Consider the following 12,127-nt stretch of genomic DNA (forward strand, 5'->3'; position numbering starts at 1 on the left):
AGATAAACAAGTGTGCATTTCAGTAATTGCTACTGGATAAATATTTAAGCTGTGGTTGCTGGATGTCTCTTATTTTAAAAGTTTCCCTTCTTATTCCATAAACACAACAGCTGCATAGAGGATTATGGATGTTACTGCAGAGTCCCGTCAGTCCGTAGCATTCCACATCTACCAGCTCTCCAAAGTGGTGGCGGTGTTTTTTCAAAAAAAGTAGTTTGAAATGTTGATCTGGCACTGACCTCAACGGCATGACTTGTGGTCGGGCACGTGACAGAGTGCTGCTTGAGCAACAAAAAAGAAGAAAACGTTTGTGTTCCCCATAGCTCATCAACAAATGCATCTCACCAGTCCTTTACCCCACCACTTCCTTCTCATTAAAGAGGCCCAGTTTGAGATTTCTGCTTGCCCACTCCCCCTAGCCACTGTGAAATCTGATGCGCGTGCTCAGAAGTCCCACTGAATTTGATTATGTATAGGACTGCAGCATTAGATTATGTCTTCTTTTCTTAAATACAGGGTATGCTGTTACTGTAAGAGATGGAACATTCAGCTGGGCAAAGGATCTTGAGCCAGCTCTGAAAGAGTAAGCAAGCTTTACTCACTTGTACATATTGGAATTTCCTTACTGCTTATAACTTGGAGCCAGCTCCCTCGGCCTGTAAATCAAGATGAGCGCCGCAACCCCAGTCTCATCTGCCACTGGACTTAACTGTCAGGGGTCCGTTACCTTTTTTTAAAACAGTTCCATAAATTTGCCAAATATGGGGCAAGAGTATTCAGTATTCAGTATTCAAAGGTATAATTAAACACATGGTTACCTAGAATTAATGGGACATAAAAGTGCGCAGCTTTGACTGGATTGTGTCCATGCTTGTTTCTACTTTTTGCTTTTTGTTTGCTTTATACACTGAAATTTTGCATTTTCAAAATGTACCGTATTTTTCGCTCTATAGGACACACTTTTTCCCCTCCAAAAATGAAGGGGAAATTTGTGTGCGTCCTATGGAGTGAATGCAGGCTTCAGGCAGCTATCCGCAAGCCTTCAGAACACTCCGAAGGCTTGCGGATGGCAGCCTGCAGCCTGCAGCCTGAAGCCCGGGGAGCGCAGCGTCAACTGCCGCTGCGCTCCCTGGGCTTCAGGCAGCTATCCGAACACAAATAAATTGTTGAGCAAAAAGGAGAGATTTTTCAGTTGTGTTGCCGAAGATCCAGGACAAACTGCTGCTTTTCGGAAATTCCCCCTGGACGTCACTTCTGCCAGTGAAATTCTGGTATTGTCTGGGAAAATACGGACGTGTGGCAACCGTAAACATGGGGAAAGCACTGAAGATATAGAGTTACTCTGGTTACTTGTGAAGCAACCTGCTGCATTAAAAAAATTATCTGCCAAATCTATCTGGCAGTATCTCTGCCAGCATTACATACAGCTGCCAAGACAGTTACTATCTTAATCTAGGCACAAATTACAGGCAGCCTATATGATTAAGGCATCTGGGAACCTACGGGTGGAGGAGGGACACATGACTGCCTTTCAGATGCCAAGTCAGCATGAGTAGACTTTTTCAGCGCTTCTTAGTGCCTTGAAATTGTCTTGTGAAAAGCTTTGGTATTTGTCCAAGTCATGACTCATCAAATCTAGTGCGCACACGGACAACTTATGAAATGTGGTGACTTGCAACAGGAACATGTGTAAGTAAGTAAATAAATCATGGCTCTGTTTTAGTGCACCACTGCAAAAGTAAAATCTCATTCAGCTGAACACATACAAAAAGGGACATATGACCCAAAGTTGAAAAAGGTCAGCTGGGAAATGGTAGGGAGCTCTTTGCAACTCACTACAAATGGAATCTAATTGTGTCTCTTTATTTTTTTAAGTTGGCTATAAGACTCCTATGTGTTGTCATGACATCTTTCAGGCTTCCCTCTTCTGAAGGCATTAACTCTCCAGTCAACATTCTTTATTCTTTCCCTGACCACATGACCAAATCTGGGGAAAGCTGATTAAACAGAATCTCTGGTGGAATGCTGTGTTGAATTCCTGCCAAGGAGAGTACATACCTTGTGCTTAAACACAGCACGTAAAGAAAGACAGACATGTTTTTTACTTTATGATGGAAATTCCAGAGAGCAACTATCTTAAGTCTAGTGCAATAAAAACAGCTCAAAAGATCCGATAACATCAGTTATGACCTACAAAAGCTTATGTCACAATATTTTAAAGATGCCACAGGATTCTGCTTGGCTTTATTATCTTGACATTAACTAGTTCCATTTTTTTTGTGTCAGCAAATTAGTCCATCCTCAGTTTTACCTTCTTTTACTCCCTACAGCATCAATTGGTTGGTCCCTAGTGGTTCTTTGGTGGCTGTTGTTGGACATGTTGGCTGTGGGAAGTCATCCTTGGTGTCTGCTCTTCTTGGAGACATGGAAAAGCTCCATGGGAACGTGGCCGTGAAGGTTGGTTCACAGTACAGCATTGTATCCATTTTGAGCATTTGGAAAATATTTGTGGCGTGCAAACTGATCTGCTTTATGTATGTTTTTGATACCTCCTTTTAGGGTTCAGTCGCTTACGTTCCCCAGCTAGCCTGGATCCAGAATGCCACCTTGAAAGATAACATCTTGTTTGGCCATCTTCATAATGAGAAGAAGTACCAAACTGTCTTAGAGGCATGTGCCTTGAAGCAAGATCTCGAGATGCTTCCAGGGGGAGATCAGACTGAGATAGGCGAGAAGGTAAGGTCTTTTACAGCAAATGTAGGTGGTGATGGTTGCCCAAGGTGGTATGCCCAAGGAATGACACAAGTCATTCCTCACTAAGTGTCTTCACAACCTTCCAGATGCGGTCAAGCTGACTGGCTTGACTGACCTCAGTGCTAAGCCTGCCCTCTCCAGCCAGAACCCTGCAACGAATCACCAGGTTCACTGGAGTTTCAAGACACCATTGGCCTATAATTACGGACTAATACCATATTGGCCTGAATATAAGCCGTGACCTTACAAAAATTGGCTTTTACGATATTGCTGCTGAAACAGACATATGGTAAAACAGAACAAAAAATGTTTTATTGCCGATTTGCAAGCTTGAGACTGTTTAACCCACTTGTGGGTCCTCTCTAGTACCCACAGGATTTTCTTCTACATTTGCCATTTAGGGGTGTGAGTGCCAGCAAAACTGTACATTTCCAAGCACATTTCAAAGTGTTGGTGCTTACCTTTAAAGCCCTAAATGGCCTCGGTCCAGTATAATTGAATGAGTGTCTCCACCCCCATCGTTGTGCCCGGACACTGAGGTCCAGCGCCGAGGGCCTTCTGGCAGTTCCTTCACTGCAAGAAGCGAAGTTACAGGTTACCAGGCAGAGGGTCTTCCCAGTAGTGGCACCCACCCTGTGGAACGCCCTCCCACCAGATGTCAAAGAGAAAAACAACTACCAGACTTTGAGAAGACATCTGAAGGCAGCCCTGTTTAGGGAAGCTTTTAATGTTTTATGGACTATTGTACAGTGGTACCTCGGGTTAAGTACTTAATTCATTCTGGAGGTCCGTTTTTAACCTGAAACTGTTCTTAACCTGAAGCACCACTTTAGCTAATTGGGCCTCCTGCTGCCGCCACACCGCCGGAGCACAATTTCTGTTCTCATCCTAAAGCAAAGTTCTTAACCCAAGGTACTATTTCTGGGTTAGCGGAGTCTGTAACCTGAAGCGTATGTAACCTGAGGCATATGTAACCCAAGGTACCACTGTATTTTAATATTCTGTTGGAAGCCACCCAGAGTGGCTGCGGAAACCCAGCCAGATGGGTGAGGTATAAATAATAAATTATTATTATTGTAACAATTGAATAGCAATTTGCTATTTTAGCTATTGTAACTTTTCGGGTATTCTCTTTTTTTCTCTTTTCCCCTTGAATTTTAAAGGTGCGGCTTATTAGTGGGTGCGGCTTATATTCGGGCCAATACTGTAGATCTGAATGGAATGTCCACGAAAGGACCTATCATATTCTGACCTTTTTGATTTCCACTGGATCATATAAAAGCAGTGTTCTCTAAACAACTTGATATAGCTGAAATCTCCCAAGATAACCATCATCAGATGTGTTAACCATCTTCAGGAATATTGTCATTGCCACTTGAACCCCAATACAATGCATCTCTCGCACAACGGCTAGGACTACCACCCCCCTTCAGTTAACTGCAAGACAACTGTCACAAGCAACATTTTTACATTTAAATTTCTCCACCATTTCTTCACAGGGACTGTCTCTAATATTTTTACTTTAGATCAACATCCATTGATTTATAACAAGCAGCCCATGGACATTGTAATAGAATGTTTGAGCTATTGACCATACAGATATTGCAGTTGTTTTTTTCACCCTGCTCCTGCTGAAGCTGGTAGCAGTGTTGAATTTAAAAGCTATGGTGTGCTTTTTCTCTTTTCCCCATCACACAGGGCATCAATCTCTCAGGTGGCCAGCGGCAACGAGTGAGCCTTGCCCGTGCTGTTTTCAGCGAGGCTGATGTTTATTTGCTAGACGACCCCCTTTCAGCTGTGGATTCCCATGTGGCCAAACACATATTTGACCAAGTTATTGGACCAGAAGGAATGCTTAAAGGAAAAGTGAGCTAACAAACATCTAAAATTCTCCATGTCTGCAGTCACTTCAGCATAGTACTGTACAGGAACATGGTGGCACATGTAGAATCGTGTGAAACTTTGCTTTTCTTTGGGTAAGGGAAGGGAAGAGACAGAGAGAGTTTCTAGTCTCCCTAAAATGATTAAAAGTAGAAATGATTGAAACTATGTAAGCCATGATCTCAGAACATGTTTAGTGTGGAAGTTGACCTCCTTTGCCACCCAAAAAGCCCACTTCCCCATTCTCAGTCATATGTTGTTTTATAGCAGCAGCTTTGCACTAACGTGCAACTTAGAAGCAATCCTATTTTGTTCAGGCTTAGATGACTTCTAACTGGTTTCGTTCTTACACGACTGTTTGCAGTAATCGCAAATTGCAGCTTCTTGACAAACTGCCTGTTTTAATTCTTACCTTGCTAAAACAAAAGCAGGATGAGTATCGCCTGACCATTGTCTTGTTTCCCTTTTCAGACTCGAATTCTGGTGACCCACAGCATCAATTTTTTGCCACAGGTGGACCACATTGTTGTACTTGTTGATGGCAAAGTCTCTGAAATGGGGTCCTACCAAGAGCTTTTGCAACAAAACCAGGCTTTTGCAGAGTTCCTCCGCAATTTTGCACCTGATGAAGACATAGAAGAAGATGAGCCTACAAGTAAGGATTCCCACCTCCCTGCCTCAAATTTATCCTCAGACTGTTAGTTACATCATGCCAGATTGAAATGCTAGGAGCAGTCTGGAACTGAGTTTAAATCTTTTTTTAAAGAAAAAGCATACAAAATGATGAGCACTTTCCCATATATGTATAAATGTAGCCCTTAAAAAAAACTTGGGGGGGGACAACAAAGATGCCTACTATTCAAGAACATTGGGGTCCCCCCCATTTTTGTAGAGAATTGAAACTGAGTGGACCAGGGGATCCTTTTGCAACCTGGTCTAGTTAGTGCCATCACTCTGTTTACTACTAGGGGAAAAGGCTGTGATTAAGAATTAGGATTGGAAGTAGCTAGCTGTAGGTTGGTAGGTTGGTTTTTCCTTGAGATGAGGCTTTTCTTTACCTTCTTCCCCCACCTCCTCATTACACTTGTATAATTATAATGCCCTGGAATCATCAGTCAATCCTATTTCTTTCCAGAAATGCTTGCACGTATACTAGTTATAATTCACAAGGTCCACAATGCTGTATCATGGGACCCTATTAGCCCCACTCCTTGTGTCAAAGCTGGCATCCCAGGCCTGATTATTCAGATATTGCCTAGAAACCCAAACACACCGAAGCCCTCTTAAATTTCCCTAAAGAGTTGAACTTCCTTCTTGATTTTCAGTCTTTGTTTGTGGCTTGGGAAGCTGTACACTCAGCAAAACCTTTCTAAAAGATTGGCTCAGCAAAAAGCCAAAATAAGCTAAATATTTCCTATCCCATTGCATTAGTGGAAGATGAGGAGGTCCTGCTTGCTGAAGACACACTCAGCAACCACATAGATCTGGCAGACAATGAACCAGTGACAAACGAAGTCCGTAAGCAATTCCTAAGGTAAACCCTGAAACCTCTCTTTAAAGGCGTTACTACAGAAATTGAGCAAACTTGCCTGTTCTGTCATTCAGCTGCATAATTACCATAATTCTTATTTTTCTCCTCCACCCCACCCATTTTAATATATAAAACACAGAGAGCTCAGTGTAATATCTTCAGATGGAGAATGCCCTGGTAAAATGTCAATGAAAAGAAGAGTGTGTGATAAAAAGCCACCTGAGACAACTCAACCCAAGAAAAGTCCTAACAAACTCATTGAGGCAGAAACTGCTGAAACTGGCACGGTAAGAAAGGTTTGCTTAAACAATAAGGACACTTTACTTCTTCAAAGATGCTTCCTAATTTATTAAAAAGTACCTAGCATAGGAGGGACACGTGTGGCGCTGTGGGTTAAACCACAGAGACTAGGACTTGCCGATCAGAAGGTCGGCAGTTTGAATCCCCGCGACTGGGTGAGTTCCCATTGCTTGGTCCCTGCTCCTGCCAACCTAGCAGTTCGAAAGCACGTCAAAGTGCAAGTAGATATGCTGGCCACATGACCAGTGGCCAATAAAGCGAGATGAGCGCCACAACCCCAGAGTCGGTCACGACTGGACCTAATGGTCAGGGGACCCTTTACCTTTACCTAGCATAGGAGCAGACAAATTCAGGAAACTCAGCTGCATAATTTGTGGCAGTGGAGAACTTCTGGGTGGGTAGCCTTGCCCATCAGTCAGATGTGGTCCTTTGAAGGTTGGCTTGCAGTTGACGGAAAGGGCTTTCCCAATAATATATTGAAACACCACTTAACACTTTCTCATTGCTCTTTGACACACAGCACATATATATTTTTTCCCATTACATGGGACTCTTCTTTATTTAGATTCATCAAGTATGAATCCTCCCTGGCTATATATTGCTTCTATTTCTGTAACAGTTCTATGTTTTCCATATGGTACCTCTACTCTGGACATCCACATTTTCTGCCTTCAGGAATGCCTGCATAATGTGATTTCATGTTGGTGATTCCTAGTTCACTCTGTGCACAAATTCTGGCTCTGGCAAGTGGCTAGTTTTTCTGTGAAATTAAAGGCATTAGTTTTTATAAACTAAACAAACTCTATTTTGTCTCAAACTGCAGGTCAAACTGACTGTTTTCTGGCAATACATGAAGGCTGTTGGCCCCCTAGTTTCTTTATTTATATGTTTCCTGTACTGCTGTCAAAATGCTTCTGCAGTCGGGGCCAACGTGTGGCTCAGTGACTGGACCAATGAACCGGTAATAAATGGCACTCAGCGCAACGTGGGCAAGCGAGTCGGAGTCTATGCTGCCCTGGGTCTCTTGCAAGGTTAAGTGTGTTATTTGCTACTGCTCCTATAGATTTAAATACACCTTGCTAGCGGAGCTAGAGGAAATGGTGTGTGGTATGGAATATACTGGTGGTTCTTAAACAGTGGTCTAGGACAAAGGTCTGATGGCATTCTCAGGTAAATGGATTGAAAAGAACAGAGGAAAACCGTGAAGAGCCAGAAGTTTAATTGTATCATTCTGTCTGGCAAGCTTAAATGTTTACAACAACACAAAGTCGAATTCTGCCCTAGGAACAAATATCCCTATATCATATATAGGGATGTCTACATTGCTCCTTACACAATAAAAGTTGGTTTGTTTATTTAGCTGTAAAATGTATATCCTGCCCTTTATTAAACAAAATTGATCAAAAGTCATATCATATAAAATTACAATCAAACCAGCCAGAAAATATTTGTAGAATTTAAAAATCACAGTCTAATCTCTCTATATGCAACCTCCTGCCATCCATCACTTGATGCACGAGGTGTTGCTGTCGATTCGTATAGCCTGCTAGAGGAGTTGCAAAGTTACGATGAGAACAGGGCCACATTCAGTTGGTACACTCAAGTCTTCTGCTTATTTCTCCCTTTTGCAAACAGGGGTTTTTGTCCTGATCTCCTCTTTTACTCTGGCAGTGGGTGGCATCAGAGCGGCTCGTACTCTCCACTCCGGATTGCTGGAGAACAAACTCCACACCCCACAGTCTTTCTATGACACAACTCCAATTGGCCGAATCATCAACCGCTTCTCGAAAGACATCTATGTGATCGATGAAGTGATACCGCCAACTATCTTGATGTTCCTGGGAACCTTCTTTGTTTCTGTGTCAACAATGATTGTGATCATAGCAAGCACCCCACTCTTTGCTGTGGTTATAATACCTCTGGCAATCCTATACTTCTTTGCCCAGGTAATTGGGATAAGTACCTTTTTTGGCTTCATTGCTTGTTTTCTTTATTTTTTTACCAGAATGTTAGGTGGCTGGCATAATCGTTCTGTTTTTTAGTATTTCAAGCCCCAAATGTGCATCCCTTAATACAGTGGTGCCTCGCAAGACAAAATTAATCCGTTCCACGAGTCTCTTCGTCTTGCGGTTTTTCCGTCTTGCGAAGCACGGCTATTAGCGGCTTAGCGGCTTAGCGGCTATTAACGGCTTAGCGGCTATTAACGGCTTAGCGGCTTTAAGAAAAAGGAAACAAACTCGCAAGAACTCGCAAGACGTTTCGTCTTGCAAAGCAAGCCCATAGGGAAAATCGTCTAGCGAAGCGACGCAAAAACCGAAAAACCCTTTCGTCTTGCGCGTTTTTCGTTTTGCGAGGCATTCGTCTTGTGGGGCACCACTGTATGTGTGTTAATACTGGATTCAGTTACTTTGAATGCAGAAGCTGAAGTTCCAAAGTAGGATTGTCTGAAGTCTCTTACATTCTGCAAAATAGCTTTTGCAATGTTTAGTTGCTGTTAGGCACAGCAAGAAGGGAATAGGAGACATAGAACAGGAGAGGTGGCTAACTCACCAGCAGCCTTAGACAAGACTCTTGTGGCTCTCTGGACCTTTCATAGCAGCTCTTGCATGTTTTCAAAGCACTCTCACTTTTTAATTGCTTTTTTGTTGTTCATAAAGTAATCACTAATGAAAAGGCAGACAAGGGTATAATATTGCAATGCCACAGAGTAAGAACATATATTCTAAGGGAAGTTTGCTTTCTCATTAATTGAGAAATAGAAGTTCACAAATCACAACCCATAAATCAATTAAACTTTCTGTGAAAAATACTAACTTAATTGATGGAGGCATTCCCCCCTGTTTTAGATAGCCATCCCTCTATCAAAGGGGTATTCCTTTTGGAGACAGCTTTTAACTAGACATAGTTTAGCAAACGCTGACCCATAAAACCAGTGCAGGTGCACCCATGGACACTGCTTTGGCAACCCATGGCTTCTTCTATGATAGATGGAGAACTTATTTCTCCCTAGATGTTGTTGGACTTGAAAACCCATCAGCACCAGCCAGCATGGCTAGTGGTCAATATGGGAGTTGCAGCCCAGCAACATCTGGAGGGCCACACATTCCCCCCCCCCCCCGTTCTGTTATCTCCAAGGTCGTTGCTCTGTTGACCAAGCAGAAAACCATATATCTTTTATGATACCAGGCCTGCAAATCCCAAGGCTTCATACTCCTCTCCAGCTCAGAGGCTTCCAAAGTGGTGGACAAAATATTAATACAAAAGAAAAATACAATAAGAGCACAATAAATACAAGCAAACAATCAAAATCAGTATAAAATAGCAAAATAACCAAGTGCCCACCTACCACACTGGGTAAACTATACATTTATGAGTTAAATTCATCTCTTAAAAAAGCTCAGCTGTTTAGAACATGGTGCTGATAATGCCAGGGTTTTGCGAGTTTGGTCCCTGTATGAGACAGCTGCATATTCTTGCATTGCAGGGAATTGGACTAGTTTATCCTCAGGGTCCCTTTCAACTCTACAGTTCTGTGATTCTGCAGCATTCTGCCTCTCACGTAGTAACCAGCTTAGTTCACATCCCCTCTTCCCTGGGTAGCTCCAGTCTCTCATCTAGCAGCAAGTCAATCCACAAACAATCACCCCAGAGGCAGTGGCCTCACCTTCCATCATACCCTGAAGGAGCAATTCAAAGCATGTGGAAACTTTCCCCTAGAAAGAGTTACAGTTGTGGAAAAGTCCTTAACCTTGGGCAGAAGATTTGGCCAGCTAGACCCACCCATGAAGAACCCATCTAGAACTCACCATACCACATTCCCTTTTGTATCTAACAATAGCCTTTGGGCCAAAGTACCCACAGGCCTTAAATCTCAGCCTCTGAAGTTCCCAATTCAAGCCCCAGAATCTGTGATAGCATGTTGTTGGGAACAAACGCAAAACACACACCACTTCTTCTTTGGTGATCACTCGTAGCCAAGTAAGACTGCCTTCCATGAACACGGTCTTAACAGTGAGTCCGTAAGTGACACACACACAGGCCATGAGGCTGTCAGTCGAATGTGAATATTTCTATTTGATTAACAGCTTCCCTTTTAAGCAATCACTTAACAATTGAAATGGTAGAGCATTCTCTTTGAGTAAATTTTAATGACAGTTTCTCTAAGCATAAATTACACAGACCAGCTACTCTAAAGCCCATTTTAAAAGCACTACCCGAATGAAGAAATGCATTGTGTGGGAGCTCAGATTAAAAATAACGATGATGACAATGATGATGAAAATCTGCATTTACCAAATGAATAGATCAATTGCACCAGTTAATCAAGAAATGTTTTCAAGCCCTTAGGAAACATTAGGAAGCAGCAATAGGAACATCATAACTGCACAGCAGGACCTCCCTTTGCTCTTTTTGTTGGCAAGCTTGCCTTTCTGCCAGTGTAGGATAGTTCTTTAAGTCATCCTGTAACAGTGGCAATCGTCTGCATTATAATGTTAAAAACTCAGCTCAGTGGGCTGGCTGGTAGACACGGCAGTAAATTGATGATTGGGTGCGTTCTCAGAGTTGCAGCATAGAAGCCTGCTTATGCAATCATTGAGGGATAGTGCTTTTCTTCAGACTATTCCACTTTAGGAGCCAGTGTGGTGTAGTGGTTAAGAGCGGTAGTCTCGTAATCTGGTGAACCGGGTTCGCTTCCCCGCTCCTCCACATGCAACTGCTGGGTGACCTTGGGCTAGTCATACTTTGAAGTTTCTCAGCCCCATTCACCTCACAGAGTGTTTGTTGTGGGGGAGGAAGGGAAAAGAGAATGTTAGCCGCTTTGAGACTCCTTCAGGTAGTGATAAAGCGGGATATCAAATCCAAACTCTTCTTCTCCTTCTTCAGGCTGCAAGTGCAGGGGCTATATATTTCAATGCTTCTCCATAAAATAAATTCCATGTGCACAAAGATGCCCACATGTCTCAGAAGAAGACTGTCCTCCCGGACATTGTGTTTTTCTGTGCACAGGGAGTTTTTGTGGTGGAGCGAGCATTATTTGTGTACTAAAGTGAGATAGTCTAGGAAAAGCGTTACCATGTGATTCTGGTGTCTAATCAATTGTCCCTAGGTTTAGAGTTGGAAATAGGAAATGCTTCCCCATCCCGGGTGTTTCTCACTCTTATGTCGCACAGACATGGCACAGTGTATTAATAGTTCAGCTCAAATATCTAAAAGGTTTTATGTTTCTTTGTTTTGTTTTGTTGTTTTACCTGTCTGCCTTTGAACCAAACAACGGCAGCGGTTCTACGTAGCTACCTCTCGCCAATTGAAGCGGCTGGAATCCGTCAGCCGGTCTCCCATATATTCTCATTTTTCGGAAACCGTCACAGGAGCAAGCGTCATCCGAGCTTATAGAAGAGGAAAAGCTTTTGTTCGTCTCAGCGACATGAAGGTGAATGACAACCAGAGAAGTCACTATCCCTCAATTGTGTCCAACAGGTAAAATCAATCTTTGAATTAAAAAAAAAAAGTTAATGGAAATAATTTGAGTGATTGAACTAGAGAAACAGCTTCCTCGTTCCGTCTGTTTCTGATGTTCGGGCTGTGCATGCCCTTAATTATGTAGCCAAAACAGCAGCACCCAACACAAGAGGGAGGCGTCAGCAGAAGTTTGCAGAAGTA

At 42.7% G+C, this 12,127-nt stretch overlaps 1 protein-coding gene across 3 annotated transcripts in view; it reads left to right on the forward strand.

Moving 5' to 3' along the window:
• Nucleotides 1-12,127, forward strand: part of ABCC3 (ATP binding cassette subfamily C member 3) — a 77,795-nt gene that overhangs the window by 55,434 nt on the left and 10,234 nt on the right. For all 3 annotated transcript variants that reach the window (XM_083598056.1, XM_083598057.1, XM_083598055.1), the window contains 10 exons: nt 517-583; nt 2,331-2,457; nt 2,560-2,736; nt 4,453-4,620; nt 5,107-5,290; nt 6,067-6,169; nt 6,306-6,453; nt 7,290-7,497; nt 8,102-8,412; nt 11,745-11,944. In XM_083598056.1, coding sequence (XP_083454182.1) covers nt 517-583; nt 2,331-2,457; nt 2,560-2,736; nt 4,453-4,620; nt 5,107-5,290; nt 6,067-6,169; nt 6,306-6,453; nt 7,290-7,497; nt 8,102-8,412; nt 11,745-11,944 — 1,693 coding nt within the window. The remainder of the gene's footprint in view (nt 1-516; nt 584-2,330; nt 2,458-2,559; nt 2,737-4,452; nt 4,621-5,106; nt 5,291-6,066; nt 6,170-6,305; nt 6,454-7,289; nt 7,498-8,101; nt 8,413-11,744; nt 11,945-12,127) is intronic.

This window comes from Podarcis filfolensis (genome assembly GCF_964270895.1).
Source record: "Podarcis filfolensis genome assembly, chromosome: 2".
Lineage (NCBI taxonomy): Eukaryota > Metazoa > Chordata > Lepidosauria > Squamata > Lacertidae > Podarcis > Podarcis filfolensis.